This window comes from Maniola jurtina, chromosome 24 (genome assembly GCF_905333055.1).
Source record: "Maniola jurtina chromosome 24, ilManJurt1.1, whole genome shotgun sequence".
Lineage (NCBI taxonomy): Eukaryota > Metazoa > Arthropoda > Insecta > Lepidoptera > Nymphalidae > Maniola > Maniola jurtina.
The window spans coordinates 9360890-9384398 of NC_060052.1; the positions used below are offsets into that span (position 1 = coordinate 9360890).

Sequence of the window (23509 nt, forward strand, 5' to 3'; positions counted from 1 at the left end):
CGGTGCCTGACAGGACTCCAATCCGGTGTCTCTTAGTGAAGGTCCCACGATCTAACCACTAGGATCTAACCACTAGGTCATCAGCAACGTCGACTTACTTACCAGTTACCACACAATTACAGTAGAAAAGTATAATAATCCTGTGACAATAATACTAAGCTAAGTAGGTATAAGTCGTAAGACGTATGTCACCTTTAGTGCTTCATGTAGGTAGCTCATGCTTATTTTAGAGCAGCAGCAATCGAGGCACTAATCGCTTGATCTAGTACACGGCACTCAGCGACAAAGGAGCCGAATCATAGGGCCGAATGATTCGCCGCCCCGGCCCCCGCCGCGGCCGGCAGTGAAAGTGCATTTTACGACTTCAAAAAGTTAATTTGTTAAAAGATTTCCAAAATGTTGTTACTGCAAAAATGTTGAAAGGTATAACTTTTATCGCTCCATGAGCTGGCAACACCTAAACTGAACCTTAAACGTGTTCTCTTTTACACTTCGAAGAAAAAGTGAAAGTTACTTTTAAGTTACTAGCGTCCCATTGGCTAATTTTGCCGACGCAGGAACAACTAGCCAATCAGACGCGCGACCTTGCTTACTGTCGCGTAATAGGAAACAGTTTGCCGAGTGACATGTCAGTAAATGAATAACCAACCGGAAATAAACGTGCGTAAAGTGTACAAAAAAGTTTATCAATGTTTCGAGAGTGAATTTTTATTTATTAAAACATAAAATACTAGGTTTTAAGATGTATTTAATATGGCCTCTAATACTAGTACTTATTTCACAAGGTATGTAAATATTTACTTCGTTAAGAGACCGACTTTAGTACGAAAACTTTCTCTTTTAAAAGTTTCGCGACTATGAATAATAATAATTGTTTATGAATTGAAATTGCAGAGTGCTCAAGCCAAGATGACGAAGGGCCTTACAGGGGCAAATATATAGGGAAACTGAACTCCTACCATCACCAGGTACTTCAGTAAATATAGTTTAAATAACATACATTAACTTTCACTAGGTATGCCTTTATCGAGTTGACCATGGCATTCTTTGAGTCACCGAAGTGCTCTAAAGTGTATCGATGTCGTCGTGTTGCAATACTGCAAGTTGTAATGGGTGCAGTACTATACAGCACCTAATTATTTAATGTATCTGACCTTTGATAATTAAAATACAGGTTTGCTTGGTGACTACTGTGAACAATCCAAACTATTGTTTTAACTAAATAACTAGCCATTCTTAGAAGTGGCTATGAAATGAAAGAAACCTCACTAAAATGTGTCCAGTGGTATTTAAGACTTGGTGCTAATATTGCAGGTGTCGGGGGAGGTGTATGCGGTGGACGACTGGACGCTGCTGCTGGTGGACTTCAACTACGACGGGACGGGGGATGACACATTCTTCTGGGCGGGGGACTCTGGCCGGCCGGGGCCACTGGGGTTCATTGTCGCTGATCAGAATGGCAAGTGAGTGAATTATACCATAAAATACTTCATTTTTAGTATTACAGATAGTAATATAGTACTGTACAGTTTTTTTTTTAAAAATGACTGAATCGGCAGTGAACCATTGCCTAGTGGTCAAAGGTGTTCCCAGTACCCAGGGGAGGTGAAGGTTCCAATCGTGCCAGTCCTACAATTTTTGATATGTATTTAAAATGATTTAGAGGCAGAATTGTTGTCACTGGATGAGTATAAAGTATATAATGAAGGGAGAAGATATTCATGAGGGGTGGTGTGTTTCAGGACCAACATCCTGGAGCGCTACAACAACGAGGAGATCCGCCTCAAGCTGCCGGACGGCAAGAAGGTGTCGCGCATCTCGTGGTTCGCGGTGTACGACCTGGCGTCGCAGAACGCGTTCGGCGACGTGTACGTGCCGGAGGAGTTCGAGGCGCCCGCGCCGCGCAGCCTCACGCCCTTCGTGGCGGCGCCCGGCGTGCGCCTGTCCAGCCAGCCCGTGCAGTTCCTGGACGCTTCCACCTTCCTGTGAGTTCTAATCATAGTGCGTCTCACACCCAGTTCAGCCAATCTTAAGTGCTCTTTATGTGATCGCTCCAAGTCCAGTCTGATAAAAAAGGAGAATGTGCTTGAATTACGTAGCCTCTGAGTTGTTGTTGTTGTAGAAATCAAAAAGTGCGATTTGCATTATTTGTGCATACCTCATGGTATAGTATGCATGTGCTGGTCGCAGGATCCCGGACTTCCACTACGACGGCAGCGGAGAGGAAGTGTACTTCTGGACGGGCGTGGGCCCGCAGCCCTCGTCGCGCGGCAGCAAGATCCCCGACGAAGATGGATAGTGAGTATATGCGTGTACACCTGGCTCGCAGGAGTCGCTCACACTGGCGGCGGCTTGCTGTGACTTAACATCAGTTGCCCCAACAACTGTATGCCCAAAAATAAATTTAACAACTCTAAAAATTGACATGGGTGACATTTCTGGAAAAAAAAACTACTTCTGTAATTCTTCGCTAATTTTGAAGTAGAGTCCGAAAGAGTTCTGGAGACTAGCAAATCTTTTGGTCGGAAGCAATATTTCAAATTTTAAATCAAACTCTCGAATGGCCGTTTTAAGCCTGTCATCTTTTGTCGAGAGTTTTAAAGTACCAAGTAGTGTAAGATTCAAGCTTCTTTCACTTACTAGTTATTACATGAAAATATTGATTTTCCTTTAACCACTCGTTGGTGTGTTGCCCTACAAGGTAGGGTGCATCTTTGGGGTCGTTATTGGGGCGTCTTGTGTGGGGGTTCGCGGAAGTGCACAGTTATGTTTTGCCGTCGCGCAGCTTGGAGCCTCTGCGTGAGTACGAGGGCGAGGACGTGCGCCTGGCGCTGCCGGGCGGCCGCACCGTGTTCGAGGTGGACTGGATCTCGGTGTACGACGTGCGCAGCAAGACCAGCCTCGCCGCCGTGCTCGTGCCCGACGCGCTCAACGTGCCGCCCGCGCCCGTGCGCACGCACGCGCACAGGTACGCCTGACACATACATGTCGCAACACGCACACACATCTGTCTCACACAATCTGCTCATCATAAACAACGTCCTACTACAACATAAGTCATTTTTCGTTTTATCATAAATAGATTCAGGATGTCCTTCTGTTATGGCTTGAATAAGACTGTTGGTCTGTTAGCTTATGTTACGATCGACATGATATAGGTACTGCATTGTTGTCTTGGTCAACAATACTGTTTTTTTTCTGTAATTACATGTAAGTAAAGAATAATAGTAAAATAGTGAAATATTTCCAATTGAGTCGTTCTTCACGAGATGTATCACCCTCTCCTTATAGAATTCTTGCAAAAAAATATAAAAGCAGATTAGATACAAGAAAAAATAGCGCCAAAATACAACCAATGGCATAAAATTGTCAAAATACAATTTCCAAGCTTTGGGCACAAACTTCCAAAATTTCTGTGAAAAAGGAAAAAATACCATATTTTGAAATATGGTCAATTCATTACTAGCTGATGCAGTGATGCCCGCGACTTCGTCCACGTGGATTCAGGTTTTTCGAAATCCAGTGTCTTAACTCTTTGATTTTCTGGGATAAAAGTAGCCTATGTTACAAACATAATTCCAGGATAATATTATGTATCATCATTCCAATTTTCAGCCAAATCCATCTACCTAGTAATTTTGCATTAAAAAGTAACAAACATACACATACACATACACATAAAATAAAATAAATAAAATAAAAAACTTTCGCCTGTATAATATTAGTGTGAGCCAAGCAGTTAGCGATACGTCCTGCCTTCACACATGTGCGTCTAAATGACTTTCACGATATAATACGACAAGCACATCAGTATAACAAGAACTATAGAAGTCGGTGCACACGTGTCTACTACTACCCGTGCGTCCGCGCGCAGGTCGACGCTGCCGCGCTGCCAGCAGCTGCACCGCGACTACCAGGTGTCGTGGGAGGTGTTCGGCAGCCAGATCACCATCCAGCTGGCGGCCTTCGTGAGTTCACCTTGCGCTTTCAACATACATTTTTATGGGTCCGTTCCTCAAAAGGAAAAACGGAACCCTTATAGTATCACTTTGTTATCTGTCTGTCTGTCCTGTCTATCAAGGAAACCTATAGGGTACTGCCCGTTAAATCATAAAAGGCAGGTAGATAGATCTTATAGCAAGTAAATGAAAAAATCCGAAAACCCTGAATTTGTGGTTACCTCAAAAAAAATAAAGAACAAAAATTTTCAATATAAGATAACTATACCAAATGGGGTATCATATTAAAAGGGCTTTACCTGTTCATTCTAAAACAAATTTTTATGCATAATAGTTTTTGGTTTATCGTGCAAAATGTCGGAAAAAATACTCAAGCACGGAACCCTCGGTGCGTGAGTCTGACTCGCACTTGGTCGATTTTTCTGTTCATAATGTGACTGCCATGTCGTCGGCCGGCCTTTCGGATCACCGACTGGTTTACGCACTGTCTTATCTCCTCGCCCGACAATCGACGTAGACGTAGTATTTTAGTTGTCGTGTTTAGCAGAAATCCGGCGCTTCCTTCACTTGAACATTGAAGCCGGAATGCCTCAAGCGCTCAAGCGGAAGAAGCGCCCTGCGAGAGTTCCGACTCAGCGTAACGCTGTGTTTTGCTTCCACGGACAGATGGGCGACGACGAATACATGGCTTTCGGCATATCGGGCTCCACCACGCGCTCGCAGATGGCGGGCGCGGACGTGGCGGTGGCGTCGTTCGACCGCCGCTTCCAGCGCGGCTTGGCGACGGACTACAACATCACCGCTATAGCACCGGTACGTTTTTTTTGTTCATTAAACCACAGTATCATTCACAAAACAAAATATGCGTCTAGATTACACAGTGGGTCAAAGGTGGGGCCCGTAACACTCCCCTGGGGGACGCCGTATGTACTGTTTAAAAATTCACTAATATTGCTGCCAATTTTAACACATTGCTTGCTATGCTTAAAGTAACCTTTGAATCAACCTAAAATAATATACTTTACACCCATGTTGGAGGGTGTCGAGCGAGTTACGGATTGACACAGTATCGAAGAAGGCCTTTTGTGAGCCAAGGAAAATACCAATACATTTCCTTCCCCTATAGCCTAAGGGGTTAAGACGTCAGTCTCCAGATGTCGAGGATTCGATCCCGGCACGCACCTCTGATTTTTCGAAGTACATTCTAAGCAATTACCTGTGAAGGAAAACACATCGTTAGGAACCCTGCATGTCTCAGAGTTCTCCAGAGGTGTGTGAAGTCTGCCGATCCTCACGATCAGCGATGATCGGCAGGGAGGGTTTGACCACGGTCAAACCCTTCTCATTGTAGAAGACCTGCTGGTATAACCACGGTCGCAGCAAGGTGTACGGTCGGTTTCAGTGCGTGCAGGTGCTGGGGCGCTGGCAGGGCGTGTGTCGCGACGACCGCATCGGCGGCCTGGACTCCAACCAGGTGTTCAGCGCCAGCCGCGAGGACGGCCTCACGGTCATCAGCTACCGGCGCGGGCTGCAGCCAGGTACCGCTCAGCTGCATCTCCTTCACACACACGTTTCCACCCCTACATAGCCAAACAACGCACAATACACATGAACAATAAATGAAAGCGCAGTATGCTCTCGTGCTTATGCAACGGCTTAAACAGCACCATGCTTAGCTGAGACAATTTTTCAGGTTGTGCCACATAGGTGTGACAAGTTGGTTGTTCCGGTCGGGGCGTCAGCTTAAATAGCCAAGTGGTGGAAGTGCTGGGATGACTCACCAGTAGGGAAAACTGGTTATGTGTGGCACATTTCTATATACGTGTTTTCTTAACTCTACGGATTCGTACGAAGCTATTCGCTTCCTACTGTTTTTTGAAACGCGCTGCTAAAATATTCAGATTCAATTGCATGTAATTTTTTTTTTTTATTTATTTATTTAGTAATAGACTTAATTTAAAGAGAAACATTTTTCACCATTTTTTATAGACCAAAGCACTAGATAAAAAACAGACTGGTGTTTGGAATTTTGCAGCCCAAATAGACCGTAGTCTGTGCTAGGGCTGACAAAAAAGAAAAAAAAGATTAATTTATTTTATGATTTTACTCCTATATTTCCATGTTTTACAAACAAAAGAATATAAAAAAAAGAAAAGAATTAAAAAAAAAAAAAAAAAATTAATTTTTTGTGCAACAGTGTTTATATAATAATATTTCAAAAAATTAGATATTATTCATTATATATTATTCATTAAAATTAATATTCATTAAAATTAGTAAGCAACAATGGATTAAAAAATGAGCTCGGTGGCTATGAGTTGGTGTTGGTGGGCAGTGGAGTGTGAGTGAGCGGTGGTGTGTTGCAGCGGAGGAGATGGACCGCGAGTGGGCGACGGAGCGCTCGGTGTTCGTGGTGTGGGCGGTGGGGCCGCTGGACCACGCGCGCGAGCCCGCCTTCCACCGCCTCTACCCGCGCACCGACATCCAGCTCGTGCTCAACCAGAACACACAGGAGAACGACTGCTTCGACTTCATCACGTGAGTTCACTTATAACCATAACTCGTAAACTTTATGTTTTAGTCGTTGCTTACATAAACAGGAAAAAAAATACATGTGTGCGGTTGTCAAACGGCAGAAGTGAAACCTTCAACTTAAACTCCCAAGAGAATTATACGAAAGTTTCAGGAGCAGGATATGGTAGGGTTTCCTTCTTTATTCTTGTGCGGCAGTCTTCTCAGTGAAAGTATGAGAGCCGACGGCTGCCAACGCCCGTGTTCCTCAGGGTTTGTTCTCCCCGCGACTCTGTTCCTGCTGCACGTCAAGATCTTCTGAAGCTCGCTATATCTGGGTACGCTGATGACAGCACTGTTGCGGAGATGCATGTTCAAATCTCGAGCCAGGGCTGCTGAGATCCTCGAGCAAAACAATTTAGTGGATCACATGGCCAATGAGGTGATAGTGCTAAATTAATAATTGTAATACCTTTGTTAACCATCATTTAGAGCAAATAAACGATTGATTGATTATGTAGCGGTTCCACATATTGCCACGACACGAACCTACGACGGCAAGCTACTCACGACGACGACACTAGATGGCACTACAAGTATCTTCATTCACTCGCTATGAAGCCTGAATCACGCTTACGAAGTTCTATTCTCAGAAGACTATAATAAACAAGTACATAGTGTCGGTGATGCGAACCCATAAGTTTTGTCCCTGCCGAAACTCGTTCAATCGCTTAATAAGTTTTCACTTCAACAAGGCGTGGATTGTTTCAGCGGCACCCGCCCCAAGCCTGCCGGCTGGGAGCGCGCGGAGCTGTTCGACCCGGCGCTGCGCGTGTTCCGCCTCACGCTGGGCCCGGCGGGGGGCCCGCGGGGGCTGGCGGCGCGCATCCCGGCCGCGCCGCACCGCGCTTGGTACGTCAACGGCCAGCTGGCGCCCGACCTGCAGCTGCGGCGGGGACTCACCTACACCTTCCAGGTGAATAGCAAAATTACTATGACACTGGAGTTCGCAAACCGCAAAAAGTTTATTCGGCATAATCCGTCTAATTAGCGGTACTTGTAACTCATGTAGACATACTGCTGCCCCACAGGTGAGCGGCGGCGACGACCCTCACTCCGCAGCGCTGTACCACCCGCTCGTCATCACCACGGAGCCGCACGGCGGCCTGGAGCGCCTGCAGGACGCCGACCAGCACAGCGTGCGCGTGCTGGCGGGCACGCGCCACACGCGCCGCGGCCGCCTGAGCCCCACTGCGGGTGCGTTGCTATTCCTCGTCCGGGGAGCCGAGCTAACATAGCTCTATGACGACTACGATGATGATCGCTCAGTGGGTGTGTATCGGCCCCCACTTGTCCCCATACGAGAGCTCGGGCCCCGCGGCCTATCGGCGTGACCTGTGCTCGGACAAGGTAGGGGCAGACCACGCGACCCGTGGAAGAGCGCCCGATTCTTGACACGGAACAAGAACCGTCAATTGTACATTTTGTTTGGAACAAGAATCCCCAATTGTACAATTTTTTTTTTTTTTGGAACAGCAGCCCCAGGTTTACACAAAATATTAACAACAACTAAATAAATAATTTGGTTTTGACTTAGTTAGACTAGACTTAGTTCAACCCATTCCCTTAAAATGTGTGTGTGTATTTATATTGCTTACTATAACCTTAAGATTAGTAGCTTAAACTAGATAAAAAGTAAGGAGCACCAAAAGACACGACGCGACGTCCGCGGCACGACAGATGTGTTGTCGCAACGTGACCGCAACAGGATGTCTATGCTCCATAACGGCGACCAATGTCGTGAGCTCCTCACTTGTCTGTTAGCTCGTCTCCCTGAACAGAGTAAATTGCTGCTATGACATATTCAGATAATGTTGCCCACAGGATAATAATCGCTTGTGTATTGTATATTTACGTATTGACATATTTACTAAAAGAGCAGCTGCTGAGTTTCTTGCCGGCTCCTCTCAGTTGAACTGCTTTCCGAACCGGTGGTAGAGTCTTGACATATCATAAATGGCAAATGCTGTTCTACATGAAATAATTAAAAAGGTTTTATTTGATCGTGCACACAGCGGGCGGGCTGTGCGTGGGCGAGCGCGCGGCCGGGCGCGACGCGCGGCGCGACGTGGCGTACGATACGTTCCGCGCCTTCAACCGCACGCTGACGTGGCGCTGCAGCGGCGCGCCCGCCGTGCTCACTGTGGCCCCCAACTCTACGTGGCCGGACAGAGTGTACTACCACTCCTTCATGCACGCGGGTGAGTGACGCACCACACCACATGACTCGTACAGCGGCGGCGCGACGTGGCGTACGATACGTTCCGCGCCTTCAACCGCACGCTGACGTGGCGCTGCAGCGGCGCGCCCGCCGTGCTCACTGTGGCCCCCAACTCTACGTGGCCGGACAGAGTGTACTACCACTCCTTCATGCACGCGGGTGAGTGACGCACCACACCACATGACTCGTACAGCGGCGGCGCGACGTGGCGTACGATACGTTCCGCGCCTTCAACCGCACGCTGACGTGGCGCTGCAGCGGCGCGCCCGCCGTGCTCACTGTGGCCCCCAACTCTACGTGGCCGGACAGAGTGTACTACCACTCCTTCATGCACGCGGGTGAGTGACGCACCACACCACATGACTCGTACAGCGGCGGCGCGACGTGGCGTACGATACGTTCCGCGCCTTCAACCGCACGCTGACGTGGCGCTGCAGCGGCGCGCCCGCCGTGCTCACTGTGGCCCCCAACTCTACGTGGCCGGACAGAGTGTACTACCACTCCTTCATGCACGCGGGTGAGTGACGCACCACACCACATGACTCGTACAGCGGCGGCGCGACGTGGCGTACGATACGTTCCGCGCCTTCAACCGCACGCTGACGTGGCGCTGCAGCGGCGCGCCCGCCGTGCTCACTGTGGCCCCCAACTCTACGTGGCCGGACAGAGTGTACTACCACTCCTTCATGCACGCGGGTGAGTGACGCACCACACCACATGACTCGTACAGCGGCGGCGCGACGTGGCGTACGATACGTTCCGCGCCTTCAACCGCACGCTGACGTGGCGCTGCAGCGGCGCGCCCGCCGTGCTCACTGTGGCCCCCAACTCTACGTGGCCGGACAGAGTGTACTACCACTCCTTCATGCACGCGGGTGAGTGACGCACCACACCACATGACTCGTACAGCGGCGGCGCGACGTGGCGTACGATACGTTCCGCGCCTTCAACCGCACGCTGACGTGGCGCTGCAGCGGCGCGCCCGCCGTGCTCACTGTGGCCCCCAACTCTACGTGGCCGGACAGAGTGTACTACCACTCCTTCATGCACGCGGGTGAGTGACGCACCACACCACATGACTCGTACAGCGGCGGCGCGACGTGGCGTACGATACGTTCCGCGCCTTCAACCGCACGCTGACGTGGCGCTGCAGCGGCGCGCCCGCCGTGCTCACTGTGGCCCCCAACTCTACGTGGCCGGACAGAGTGTACTACCACTCCTTCATGCACGCGGGTGAGTGACGCACCACACCACATGACTCGTACAGCGGCGGCGCGACGTGGCGTACGATACGTTCCGCGCCTTCAACCGCACGCTGACGTGGCGCTGCAGCGGCGCGCCCGCCGTGCTCACTGTGGCCCCCAACTCTACGTGGCCGGACAGAGTGTACTACCACTCCTTCATGCACGCGGGTGAGTGACGCACCACACCACATGACTCGTACAGCGGCGGCGCGACGTGGCGTACGATACGTTCCGCGCCTTCAACCGCACGCTGACGTGGCGCTGCAGCGGCGCGCCCGCCGTGCTCACTGTGGCCCCCAACTCTACGTGGCCGGACAGAGTGTACTACCACTCCTTCATGCACGCGGGTGAGGCAGGCGCCCCGAGCGCGTCCTTAACGACACCGACGAGCGAATCATTACCGACAATGCACGCTATGTCGTACATATGTACTGGGCAACCCTCCACCTCCCATGGGCCCTCAAGGTTACATTATCTCCGCGTGGACTCCACAAATTTCAAACCCCTATAATTTCACCCCCTTATTGTGTTGAATTTTCATTTTTTTTTTAATTTGTTTATATAAATTCTACAAGGTTCTTAACATTAACTCGCAAAACTGGTGGGCCTGTTTGTTGGCGAGGTGAGGCGTGGCGAGGCGAGTAAATTCTTTCTTAGCTGTCTACGTCATAGGAGCTATCTGCATGGCCAGCGCAATCCGTCCAGTAGTTCGAGCTGTGTGTCGACAGATCAGTCACCTTTTCACACATTGAGATGAATGTAACGTTCGCAGACATGGGCGGTCGCATCTTCGTGGTGGATCGCCACCGCCGCAACATCGCGCGCGGCGCCGCGGCGCGCCCGGCGCCCCTCTCGCTCGCACTCCTGCTGCCCGCTATTCTCCTCTCGCTCCTCTACCGGCGATGACCTTAGGACGAAAGAGAAGCCTAATGCCTAGCTGACGCGCTCCGGCTTCGCTCATATGCAATTTGTGGAAGGTGTACATGATAAGGAGAACTTACACGCAAAATCTCATGTATACATCTCTAGCGCCAGAGATTTGAGCCAAGCGTTGATCTGTCAGCCAGTCAGTTATATTACGTGCTTAATGGGGTTACTCCGTTTATCATCCCCAGGGTGGATACTCGGAATCGCGAGTTCATCTATTTGTATTCGCTCTAGACGGGGTATAGTCATTCACTTATGATTGTTCTTCAGACTTTTTACCCCAAGTACCTACAGTTCAACAGTAATAAAAATGATTTTTAAAAATAATCAAAAAAAATTACATTAAATAAATTCAATAAATTTTGCACGCCATGCTTGGCAGAATATGCGGTTCCACATAATATTTAAGACCAATGTACTTGTATATTATACCATATTCTAGCAAATAAACACTTCTTATTCCTATTCTTATTCTTAAAAAACGAAAAATAATATCAATATATTATAATAAAAATTATTTCAGCTTTGACCTTTCTGTAAATGACTGTACACAGAGCCGGGGGAGAAACTGGAAAAATACTAACGAATTCCGACATCGTCCGCTCTGGAGGGGACAGATGAACTCGCGTTACTGAGTGTCCACCCTAGGAGGGATAAACCAAATGACCGCTTGTGCAGCTCCTCGTATCTGACGACTAGTTATTATTCCTGTGATAAATATTTTATGCGATTTTAGGTACTTTATATATTATTATATTTTGTAGTGTATTTCACAATAAAGAACAATGGACAAAACGATCATCATAGCGACCACTTCTATCAAAATTATTGTGAACAAAAGTTGCTATGAACTTAAGTGCATGTCAATATTATGCAAGACGCAGCATGTGAGTCATTCTAAGTTATCAGAATAATACGCTTCTGAAGTCTCGGACCCGTTTCAAGTCAAATTACGTGTAAACTCATAGTTAGTTTCATCGTTTATAAAAATTCCTTCAAAAATCATATTTCGGAAGTGGCCACTCTCAGTCATTATCCTTGTATTTTGCCCATTGCCCTTTAAACTTAAGTATAAGCTATAAACAGATGACAGTAAGTTAAAATAAAATGTTTACTATATTTTGATTACAAATACAGTTGGCGTCAGGCAAACAGAACTTTGACCTTGAACTTGTGCAGCGGGTGTAGGCGCGACGTGGTGGTGTCCGTTCCGCCGCGCGATTGGTTCTTCAGGCAGACGCGCCCTCCGCTGCCGTCGAGAGCTCTTTTTACCCGCCGTCAGCTGTACCGTTATTAGCTTCATATTGTAAAATATTAAGATCACTATATTTATGTAACGTGTAAATATGAAATAAAACACTTGTTACAAACAATCATTGTTTTATTTGACTAGAACAAGTACCTACCTAACTAGTGTAGTAAGTAATAAAATTCCAATAAGTAGACGACATTTACAACAGGTGTAAACCATGTAAACATTCAAATGGGAGCTATCATAATTAGGGCCGATTCACGCTGGAACGGCAGCGGCGCGGCGAGCACTTTACTGTGAATGAATTTTAAACTTTATCAAAATAATTAAAAGACAAGTATCCCCTGAAAAGGTCACGCGGCCCACGCGCGCCTCGTCAGCGGCACCCGGCGCCGCTGGCGCTCCCGCCGCGCACACCACACCCCCGCCTCGCACTCCGCACCCTCGCCGCTCACACCACACCCCCGCCGCTCACACCGCACCCCGCCGCTCACACCGCACCCTCGCCGCTCACGCAGTTGGGTCCATTTTGCTTTGACTTTTTAGTGTTTTTTTACGACATATGTTATTGCGTACATTACGAGGGAGTGATATTATCAAAAAGAATACAGCAGCTGTGTTTCGTAAGCTTATATTATTCATTCAATCTAACATTATTACCTGTAATGTAAATACGTAATTAATTATATAACCTATCTAATTTAATAATTGAAACATTTTTTAATTTAGACTAATTGAAAATTTAATCTCCCGCCCAAACACCCACTCAGTCAGCACACTGGCTCGGCGCAGCATGTGCAGCGCTGTGCTGTGCAGCGCTGTGCTGTGCTGTGCGATGCAGCGCTGTGACGCGAGTCAGTAGCGCGACTATGCGCTCAGGCGCGGTGCAGGTCGAGGAAGGCGTGCAGCGTGGCCGGCAGCGCGTCCGCGGGCACGGCGCGGCGGCTGGCCAGCACGGCGCGCGCGGCGAGGCACGCGAGCGACACGTGCCGCAGGACGCACACGCGCGAGCCGCGGTTGAGCGGCACGAGCTCGGCGGCCGAGTCGCCGAACTTGTTGGGCTGGTCGAGGTGCGCGCCGCCCGCCAGCAGCACGCTCACCAGCTGCGCCCAACATCCACACATCATCGGGGGAAGCTTTATTATCCATTATCTGCCACGACCGTTTCGGGTAGGCCGAATGTCGGGGTTTCAAGGTAGGTCAACTAGTCGATTGATTAAATGAATGTAATGGCTGTACTATGTGTCCAGCCCAGAGAATAAGATAAGGAGGTAAAAAGGAGCTCACCTCCGTGGAGAAGTTGTAAGGTATTGCGGCGACGTGCAGCGGCGTGGAGCGCGCCTCGTTGCGCGCGCGCGCGTCGGCGCCGGCGCGCAGCAGCAGGCGCACGACGCGCGCGGACGGGAACACGGGCGGCGCGCCCAGCTCGTCCGCGAAGTACGTGGAGCGCACCACGTTGAGGCGCGACGCGCACAGGTGCAGCAGCGAGTCGCCCGTGTGCGCGCTGCGCACGTCGGCCGCCACCAGGCGCGCCACCTGCCGCACGCTACACGCTACCAACTGACCTTCCGAGGGATACTCGAGATAAACTACAAATTACTGATCTCGCTTTACTTGTAGCATCTTGATTACATTGTGAGGTTACAAATCCGCACTCTTTTCGAGTCGCGTAAAGAAGTTCTGTTTCATTAAAACGAGTGAGGTACGTCACCTGTGTCGTGACGCGCTCCCGGCTCGCCTCGTCGTCGGGCGCGGTCTGCAGCAGCAGGTGCAGCAGGTGCGTGACGCAGCGCAGCGCGCGGTCGAACGTCTCCGCCTGCTTCTTGTGCACCGGCCGCGGCACCAGCGCCGCGCGACACTCTGCAGCACGACACGCCGACCCGGTTACTTCTACACTACTAATACTTCTGCTACTACTAGACTACAAAACTATTTTAAATTGCACCCTACACCTACACAGCCTGGTACCCGTGATGGATCTAGCACAGACTACGGTCTATGTGGGCTGCAAAGTGCAAACACCACTCTCAGTTTGTATCTAGTGCTTCAGTCTACAAAGTTTGGAGTAAAATGTTCACTTTTCATTAAGTCTGTAATTAAATAAAAAAATAAAAATACTATCTTGAATGTAGCACGTTGGTTGTCACAACTCACTCGGCACTCGCTCAGCACTCACCGGGCAGATGGTCCGCCAGCAGCGTGAAGACGCGCAGCACGTCCGCGTGGCGCGGCAGGTCGCCGGCGCGCTCCAGGCGGCCGCCGCCCGCGTCCAGCAGCAGGCGCGTGAGCGCGCTGGCCGTGTGGCACGTGTCGGCGTACAGCAGCGTGTCGCGCTCGATGCGCACGCGCAGCGCCCAGCTCCACAGCTCGATGCAGCGCTGGTAGCGGAACGCGTCCGCGTGCGCCGCGCCGCGGTACATCAGCCGGAACACCGTGTCCTTGTGCTGCGCGCCCAGCACGCGCGCCGCCACCAGCAGCGCCTGCGTGCGCAGCGCGTCCGCGTCGCCCGCCAGCGCAGCCAGCTCCGCCAGCGTCTGCCACTCGCGCGCGCCGCCCAGCGCCGCGTCCGCCAGCGCGCGCGCCGCCTCCACGTGCCCCGTCTTGGCGGCGCGGTGCGCGGCCCGCAGCGCGGTGGCGCGGCGCCACGCCTGCAGCGCCGCGGCCGCATCGTTGAACTCGTCGAGCTGCGTGGCGCCCAGCAGCTCCAGCGCGTCGGCCGCGCGCGCCGCGTCCGCCGGCTCCCGCGCCAGCAGCAGCGCCACCACCTGCGCGGCGCCCTTGAGCGCGGCGGTGCGCAGCGCGTCGTCGCCGGCGCGCGAGCGCAGCGAGGCGTCGGCGCCGTGGTCGAGCAGCAGGCGCGCGGTGTCCAGGCGGTGCTCCTGCGCCGCGTAGTGCAGCGCCGTCTTGCGCTGCAGGTCCTGCGCGTCCACGCGCGCGCCGTGCGCCAGCAGCAGCGCGCACAGCGGCACGGACTGCACGGCGTTGATGAGGCACGTGCCGCCCGTGTGGTTGGGCCGGTGCAGGTCGGCGCCGCGCGCCAGCAGCTCGCGCACCACGTCCACGTGCGTCATGAAGCAGGCGGAGCGCACGGGCGTGGAGCCGCTGTCGCTGCTGGCGTCCAGCTGCGCGCCCGCGTCCGCCAGCGCGCGCAGCACGCCCAGCCGACCTGCCGACCGCTCCACCCATGTTTGTGACTGACCATTTTGTATATCTCATCAACTCCAATGCTACAACCCTAATGGTGTGACTTCCCTAATATTCATGTTCAACACAATCAAAAGCCTTGGATGAATCACAGAAACGTGACCTCGCGTGACTCCTCCCAGGCTTCAAACATATTCTGGATTAAGAAGCAAGTCTATGAGTGAGAAGAGTTTATGTGATAGAGAGTGATATGACGTGATATGAGAAACATATCGCACACCCTGAGGAAACTACTCTAATTCCAGTCAGGAAAGTTGCAGCCCAAAAGTAACTATTGGAGTTAAAACTGGTGGTGATCACAATGATCGGAGATGGTTGAAGTGGGTGGGGGGGGGGGGGGGGGGGCGGGGACTCAGGCGCATGCGCAGACCCAAAGACGAAAGGAGAAGAACAGCCTTCTGTACTTGTAAGATAGTATTGAGTATTCTGTGACGAGGCAACAGGAGAGGTGAACAAACCTGCGACGGCGGCGCACCACAGCGGCGTGACGGTGTGCGTGCTGCGGTCGTGCGGCACCTCGTACACGCCGCGCTGCTCCAGGTCAGCGTCGCACACGTGCACCAGATACTCCACCAGCTCCACGTTGCCGCGCCGGCTGGCCACGAACAGCGGCGCGCAGCCGTCGCGCACGCGCGACACCACGCCGCGCCGCCGCTCCGGCCGCATCCTGCCACACGCAGTCTTCAGTGAGCAGGGCTCTCTCGCGCAATGCAAAGAGTTCAGGCCCTAATCACGGTATACACAATGCAATCTTAATAGGACTGCCATTTTTCAAAAGGGTGAGATGAAGATTGATTTAGAAAGAGATAGATATTTATCCACATTTTATTGACTTGAAGCAAAATCATGTGCATCATACACTGTAGGTTACACTGTACACACTTACTTATTTAAAAATAAATGTTTGAAAAAAAGAAAAAGAAAAAATCATCACTCAATATGATATACGTCAAGACTGTTTTGTTAACGTTGTTTATTTATGTTGTTGTGAGAAAAAATTAAAACTAAATTTTTACGAAGGAACTCGTGTCGTTTAATTATTTTATCATCAACGCACGGAGGATTCCTTTACTGGTGACCCCGACGTGATCTGCTGTTCCTCTGCGTCGCCATTTGTTGAACTTGCTTCCGTAGCTCAGCTATTCCCTCAGTGAGGTCGCTGATGAGTGAGCTAGGGACTCGTACTCCAACTTTAAAAACATCGTTGTGATTTGTCGACTCGTTCCCGTCGCTATCGCCGGGCGGCGATGATGCCGACGTGCCTTGTACGTCCTTACTCATGTTCGTATATAGAGGTCACCAGTAATTGTTGTCAATCAACGCACGGAGGATTCCTTTATACACTGTCAACACACTGTCATCCACTTGTCCCACAAACATGGCGCATGGTGTTTATGTTTGTAATTTTATAACATGATTCTGTTAGAACTCTTAGATTTGCCAATTACATAAAACCCTTCTTTAAAAACTCATTTGTTGCTTTTATATTTTTTTTTTTTAAAGTCACTTGAAATTTTGTATATGGGTTAACACTATAATGTAGTACAGTAGTTAGAGAATTTTCAGAAATCCACCCAAACCAAACCCTAGTGGATCCATTCCATTCTATTAGCGTGTATGGGTCCACAGCTGAACATAGAGGCCTTTCCAAGAGCGCGCAACCACACACCGTTACTTGCAATGGGCAGCACAACAAACATAGTAAATCAGCTAGTTTACAATATAAAGTGTGGGTGTGTGATATGATCTATGATATTAGCAGACGTGCACAATGTATACTGTGGACATGCATCTGAAAGAACAAATAATAATAATAATAATAATAATAAATCTTTATTAAGAGCAACCAGGACTCACTTTGTTAGTAGACAATATTGATGCTTAAAAACTAATGTTAGTAATATAATGTTGTAGTGGAACGAACAATTTATTATTATTGTTGCCTCACCAACACTTGAATCATGTGTTCAAGTATTGGTGAGTCCAACTTATCTGCAAACATGTTCAGGATGCGGTTGGTGCCTGAGCGCAGTCTTGTCAGCAGTGATGATGACTTCTTCCGCATTATAGCAAAGAAGTCATCAGTCCGCTCCTCTGCGAACATACCTGACGCTGAACAAAACCGCGGCAAGCCCAACAGCATCCTGAACCCGTTGTTATACTGCACCCTTAGGGTGTCTATGGCTTTCTTTGAGTAGTTGACCCACAGGCCTCCCGAGTAGAAATTTTGGCAATATGCTTTAAACAGCGTTATTTTTGCCTCTTTACTACATCGGACAAACCTGCGGGCCAACATATGGCATCTCACTGCCAATGCCCTTCTCTCTCTTTCAATGTCAACATGATCCCTAAGGTCCTCCGTAACGTAGTGGCCCAAGTACTTGTATTGCGGCACTCGTGTGAGTGCAGCGCCGTTCAGGGAAATTCTTGGCTCGTATTGCACCTGCTTACGAGGGGCCTTAAAGATCATGTATTGGCTTTTGTTCACATTATATATTAAACCATGTTTGGCAGCATACTCCTGGCAGGTTTGGAGTAGCTCCCTGATCGAACCAGCCGTGGGACCCAGCAACACCATATCATCGGCATAACTAAAATTGTTTACACAAACGCCGTCTATCCAACACCCTACTGGCTTGCTGCTGAGTTCCATTATGAGCTCGTTCACATACAGGCTGAAGAGCTTCGGTGACGTCAACCCCCCCTGCCTCACCCCGCACTCCAGCCTGTATGAATCAGAGAGCTCCTTCCCCCACCTAACATTATTTGTTTGGTTTGCATACCAAAACTGCATGATTTTAAGCAACTCCCCTTGCACACCTGCAGCCTCCATCTTTTGCCATAATATATCGTAAGAAACTAAATCAAAGGCTTTTGATAGATCGAGGAAGCAGGCGTACACGGGTGTTTTTCTTCTCGTATAATATTGGGCAGTCTGTTTTAAACTAAATATCGCGGTCTCAGTTGATAGTCCAGGACGAAAACCAAACTGAGCATCATGGATTTCAAGTGTTTCGCTCAACTTCCTATCAAACAGACTGTCCAACACCTTAGCCATTATGGTAGCAAGCGATATGGGTCTATAGTTGGACTTATCAGAAAGGTCACCCGTTTTATTTTTAGCGATAGGGACCACTACAGTTTTCATCATGTTCGCCGGGATGTATGCATGACTGACGCAGAGCGAGTAAAACATTGCTAGCACCCTGGGTAAGTGGAAACCCGCGTACTTCAAATGTTCGACGCTTAGGCTGTCGTATCCAGGTGATTTTCCTCTGGTCATTCTCTGAATGGCCTCTAGTACTTGCTTAGTGGAGAAACGTAGCAATTCCTTATCCAGACTTACCTGAGCATCGAACACTCGAGTTGACGGCCCCAACGGCGATGACACCCTAAAGTGATCTCTAAACATATCGGCTATTTCTTTCTGGGTGCTACAACCAGCGACGCTCACTGGTAAGCTCGGTCGAACATTCAATTTGTTTGTCGCATTCCAAAATTTTGAAAAGTTTTTAGCAGATCTGAGAGAAGCAATTATATCCATTCTTATTTGGTCTTGATGGTTTTGACACCATCTTAACCGACTTCTAAATATTTTACGGCTCTCACACATTTCATCCCACAAACTTCCTGACCTTGGTTTGTTATATAACAACCATAATTGATATTTCGACCGAGCCTCCCAGTGAGCGGCCCTGACGTGCTTGTTCCATCCAACTATAGGACCCTTCCTACCCTTACTGCCCCTGTACGTCTCAACCGCAGCATCAGAAAGAACGCTCACTATCTCTGTGTACATATTATCTAGGCCTTGTCTGTGTTCGGCATTCGCACACATTTTTCCCCCACATGATACAAACATCTCAGGAAAGCACAAACCCCTAAGCTTACTATTGCACCTGTCGTGATATCTATTTATCTGTTCCGCTGACCTTTGACCCCACGTTACTTTATTATAATCCAATTCGTCGTCTCCCGATATTTTTGGCACGATTAAATTCAAATTACACTCTATTATGAGTGGTAAGTGGTCCGACCAATAAATATCACGACGTATGCTAACATTCAGAACAGTTTGCCAGGCAGATTGCGTCACTACACAGTGATCTAGCCACCTCAAACTACCATTTATGTCACTCATGTAGGTGAAAGAATTTGAATTAATTCCCAACTTTTCAACGTCCGCACATAACCAGGACTGGTCAGTACAAAAACTGCAAAGCTCATTCCAGAATGGCTGATGTGGATGTGAATTAAAGTCACCTAACATATAAACACATCCTACATCACTATTTTCAATTATTGCTTTGGCTTGACTCAGACAGTCCGTAAACTCTACGACATTCTCACTCATATCTGTCGGCATATATATACTAAAGATAATTATACTGCGATTATTTGCCAAAATTGCCTTAATAGCACTCATTCTTACACTATGACAGTTTATAACTGTCACTGATTTAAAAATACCTTTTCGCCAAAGAATAGCCACCCCCCCGTAAGGCCTGCCCCTCAATCCATCCGACAGATCCACTGCCGACTTACCAGTATAATCAAAATCCTTATTTACCGCACTGAGCAAGGGCAAGTCATACTCAAGAAGCCAAGTTTCCTGCAGCGCAATAACATCTACATTCAAACATAAATCCCTAACACCATCTATTGTCCGCTTTAGCGACTTACAATTAAAACTAACCATTCTACATATTTGTTTGTCCATAGTGGAAAGTATACCCAATATAACCTATTTATATTCTAACCCTAAATAAGTACCTATAAATATACCTAACCTAATAAAATATGCAGATACCTACTTTAAAAACTTACTTAACTAGAGGATTGGTATTCACACACGATTCAGAGCGCTGTCTGCCTGTATTTTTAAATATTACATAACGCCTAAAACAAATACCTTCAGGCCAAATTTTACTATTCATAAATATGTGTAACTTATTTCTCGGTACAGTCAACTTGAACGAGTTATAATCACGCTTACTGCTAATTTTTTCTAATAGAACTGACTCATTCGTTTTGTTTTTGATGTACTCCACAATATCGCTGTCACTCGTTTGTTTACAAACGTTAGATATATATAGTGGCACTAGGTATGGCGCCGCTTTGAACTTTAAATCATGACACGCACTACCTACCTCACTAACAAACCTATTTTTCAACGACTTTTTTCTCTGTACTGTGATCCACTCTCCACCTAAATCATCTTCCGTTTGGTTACATTCCGTACTCGTACGCACAACATCCGCCATTGAGCGCTGCCGTCCACCCTGTTGACTGCTTGCGTCCGCCTCCTGTGATATTTTTCTAGCGTCTCCGATCACGGCGCTCGCCGCCCCAACCGGTTTAGCGTCCAGGCGCACTTGACGTTCTGTCTCACTCTTGCTCGGTTGCTTGTTAGAGACGGAACATTTTTCAATCGTCTCAATCGGCATTGTGTCCGAGACTGCTTCCACTATCGGTTGCATTGCCGTCTCATTTTTGCTAGGCTGACTGAGTGCGCTATCGCGTTCACTACTATGCACTTCTACGGGCAAGGTCACTGACCTTTCCACACGGTCTAGTGCACCTGTTTCTCGGGGCGATAGGGATATATTGTTATACTCCTCACTCTTATTGTATTCTGCGCCAGCGTCTAACGGCTCGCTGCTTATATGACGTAGTCCCATTGGTCCACTATCGCAATGATTATAACTATTTCCTACGAATGCTCCACGCTTTCTATTTACATAATCTACCGATTTTTCCCGTGTAAGCACTAAGGTTTCTTGGAGTTGCTTCTGTGTAACATACTGGCTTTTGATTTCCCGCAAGTCTTCCCTAATTAGGTTCAAATCTCTCAACAAACGGGTAACGTCAATATGGTCGAACGTTACCGGCGGTAACCGATGCAGCTCTCTTGCCACAAAAATAGGTAGTCGATCCGGGTCTGTAGCATCCATCTGCTTGAGAAGGTCAATAATATCTTCCAGGTCTTTTACTGAATTATCCTCATTTTTTCTTGTTCTTAACCTTTTGATTGGTACAGCTTCGAAAAGAAGTTTTTTCGCTGTTCGTATTTCCTCCGAAGTGAAAGCTGTACTACAGATCCTAATGAGTGTGTTTTCATCAATTGAATTTATTTTGTTCCATATAAACGCCATCACCTCCGAAATCAAAATTTCACAGGATGCACATTTTAGCAACTTGGAAGCCATTATGGGCTCCTACCACTCTAGACAACGTGTCAACGACCGCACGCTCGCGCGGTCAGCTGACGACAAAATATAAATGCCATATTCATAAAGTATTAGTAGGTATGTAGTTAGTCATAGTAATATATCTGCACACTGAAGGTATTATTGTTATTCATCTGTTTTGAATGGAAATTCGCGAGTGCCTTGGGGTACCTCTCGAGCGCGGTGCGCAGGCGGGCGGACAGGCGCGCGCCCGGCGCGCTGTGCTTGCACTCCTGCATCAGCTCGTTGAACACCGCGTCGCAGTGCTTCGCGTCGCTCGGCGCCTTCACGCCCACGCCCACGATCACGTCCGCGCCCACGCCCGCCGCCTCCTCCCACATCGCGCGGTATCTACTGTCGCTACTGATTCTTATTATGAAATTATTATCAATTATTCGCAAACAGAAGTGGAAAATAACAAAAGGTAAACAAAGACCATTTTGGAATTCGATTTATTTTTCAATCGGCGACATTGACATTTGACTTTTGACAAAATGACAATGGATTTGACATTTGCACAGACTCCTACTCATCCAAGCTCCTACTAGATGTCTATTATTATGTATTTTTTTTTTCCTCTCGTCTGGCTTTACAGAGATTAGCCAATGTCAAGTTTGTAGTTATTTACAAGTTAGGGAAACTATATAAGTATGGACTTTGTCTGTGCCGGCGCTCGCCGACATACGCGCGGCGCCCCTTTAGGAGCGCTTCCCAGTCAGTTCCAGCATGGTTCCAGCACCAAAAACACCAATAAAACACAAAAACAGGCCACTTTTAACAAAAAAAAAAAAAAAAAAACTCCAAAAAGGCACAACACGCACGCCAGCAAACGCTAACACAGACGAAGTCACTATTATATTGTATACCTAAATAAACAATTATCTATTCGATTTTTTGTTTTTGTGATTCGCATTAGTTCCTACTTGAGGCCCAAACAGAAATTAAAATTTTTAAACACTAATGCGACTAGTGCTAATCTAGACTAGTACCTAGACTAGACTAGTCTAGACTAGTAGTATAACAGTTATCTGTGGTGCTCATTTGCTAATCACGGCCTTATCACGGCCATGAGATCACGGCCTACGTCCATGTCACGGCCGCTCGTTATCCATAGACATACGAATTTTCGCTACGCTGTTATCAACCAAAGAGTATATAAACACCATGGAACTAATAAGTACTACGTTGTACGTAGTACTTATTAGTTCCATGATAAACACTACGTTCTATTATATTATTATTATAACATTAGCACTAGTGAGCAATGAGTAGACTTCGTCTGTGTTGGTGTCAGCTGGCGGGCGTGCTCTGCCTTTTTGGAGTGTTTTTTTTTGTTAAAACTGACTGGAAAGCGCTCTATAAAAACGTAGTGATTACCTATATTCTCTTTGGCGCTCTAAGGGGGTGCCGTGCGTGTGTCGGCGAGCGCCAGCATAGACGGGGTCCATCATGAACCTATTATACTATGGACAGATAGTAAAGTGAAAATGCGTGTCAATTATTTTTGTGTGCGTAAGTCATTTTGTCATTGTGTGCACCTTCTAGGGCTGGGACGGCGAATTTGGGTATATCGATATCACATCAAAATTAATTTTCTATGTTACTACGACGGACTACGTGCAATATATACTTATCCATACTAATATTATAAATACGAAAGTGTATCTCAGTCTGTCTGTTAGCTTTTCACGGCCCAGCAGTTGAACCGATTTTTATGAAATTTGGTACAGAATTACCTTACATCTTGGGAGCGGACATAGGCTTTTATCCTGGAAAAATGAAATAGTTCCCATGGGATTCTTAAGGCTCATCCGTTATACCGATTTATATGTACAGAGGTAGCTTACGTCCTGGAAATTGACATTACCCCAGATAATTAAAGATTTCCCACGGGAATTTTA

The 23509-nt window shown here is 48.2% G+C and overlaps 2 protein-coding genes across 3 annotated transcripts; one reads left to right on the forward strand and one right to left on the reverse strand.

The window, feature by feature from the left end:
* Positions 1–597: 597 nt before the first annotated feature.
* On the forward strand, positions 598–11250 carry LOC123877494 (protein Skeletor, isoforms B/C). The gene is made up of 14 exons (XM_045924293.1): positions 598–785; positions 895–968; positions 1315–1463; positions 1743–1985; positions 2191–2298; positions 2786–2968; positions 3875–3968; positions 4626–4772; positions 5362–5497; positions 6326–6497; positions 7242–7446; positions 7562–7727; positions 8546–8731; positions 10768–11250. Exons 1-14 carry the CDS (start codon positions 743–745, stop codon positions 10899–10901), a joined length of 2040 nt encoding a protein of 679 aa, XP_045780249.1. The 5' UTR covers positions 598–742; the 3' UTR covers positions 10902–11250.
* Positions 11251–12789: 1539 nt separating this feature from the next.
* On the reverse strand, positions 12790–22080 carry LOC123877496 (protein fem-1 homolog C). Of its 2 annotated transcripts, XM_045924294.1 has the most exons (6): positions 21780–22080; positions 15837–16045; positions 14351–15340; positions 13886–14034; positions 13462–13710; positions 12790–13277 (listed from the first exon to the last, which is right to left on the reverse strand). In XM_045924294.1, exons 1-6 carry the CDS (start codon positions 21947–21949, stop codon positions 13050–13052), a joined length of 1995 nt encoding a protein of 664 aa, XP_045780250.1. In that variant the 5' UTR covers positions 21950–22080; the 3' UTR covers positions 12790–13049. The 2 variants fall into 2 exon arrangements, with proteins under 2 accessions (XP_045780250.1, XP_045780251.1); XM_045924295.1 differs by lacking the exon at positions 13886–14034.
* Positions 22081–23509: the final 1429 nt, after the last annotated feature.

Excerpts from the sequence above, each read along its gene's own strand:
- LOC123877494 (XM_045924293.1), top strand. The coding sequence starts at position 743 with ATGTATTTAATATGGCCTCTAATACTAGTACTTATTTCACAAG. Across the intron at positions 969-1,314 it reads TGAACTCCTACCATCACCAG|GTGTCGGGGGAGGTGTATGC; the intron begins GTACTTCAGTAA and ends CTAATATTGCAG. Across the intron at positions 2,299-2,785 it reads ATCCCCGACGAAGATGGATA|CTTGGAGCCTCTGCGTGAGT; the intron begins GTGAGTATATGC and ends GCCGTCGCGCAG.
- LOC123877496 (XM_045924294.1), bottom strand. The coding sequence starts at position 21,949 with ATGTGGGAGGAGGCGGCGGGCGTGGGCGCGGACGTGATCGTGGGCGTG. Across the intron at positions 16,046-21,779 it reads CTGCGCACCGCGCTCGAGAG|GATGCGGCCGGAGCGGCGGC; the intron begins GTACCCCAAGGC and ends TGCGTGTGGCAG. Across the intron at positions 13,278-13,461 it reads CTTACAACTTCTCCACGGAG|CTGGTGAGCGTGCTGCTGGC; the intron begins GTGAGCTCCTTT and ends TGTTGGGCGCAG.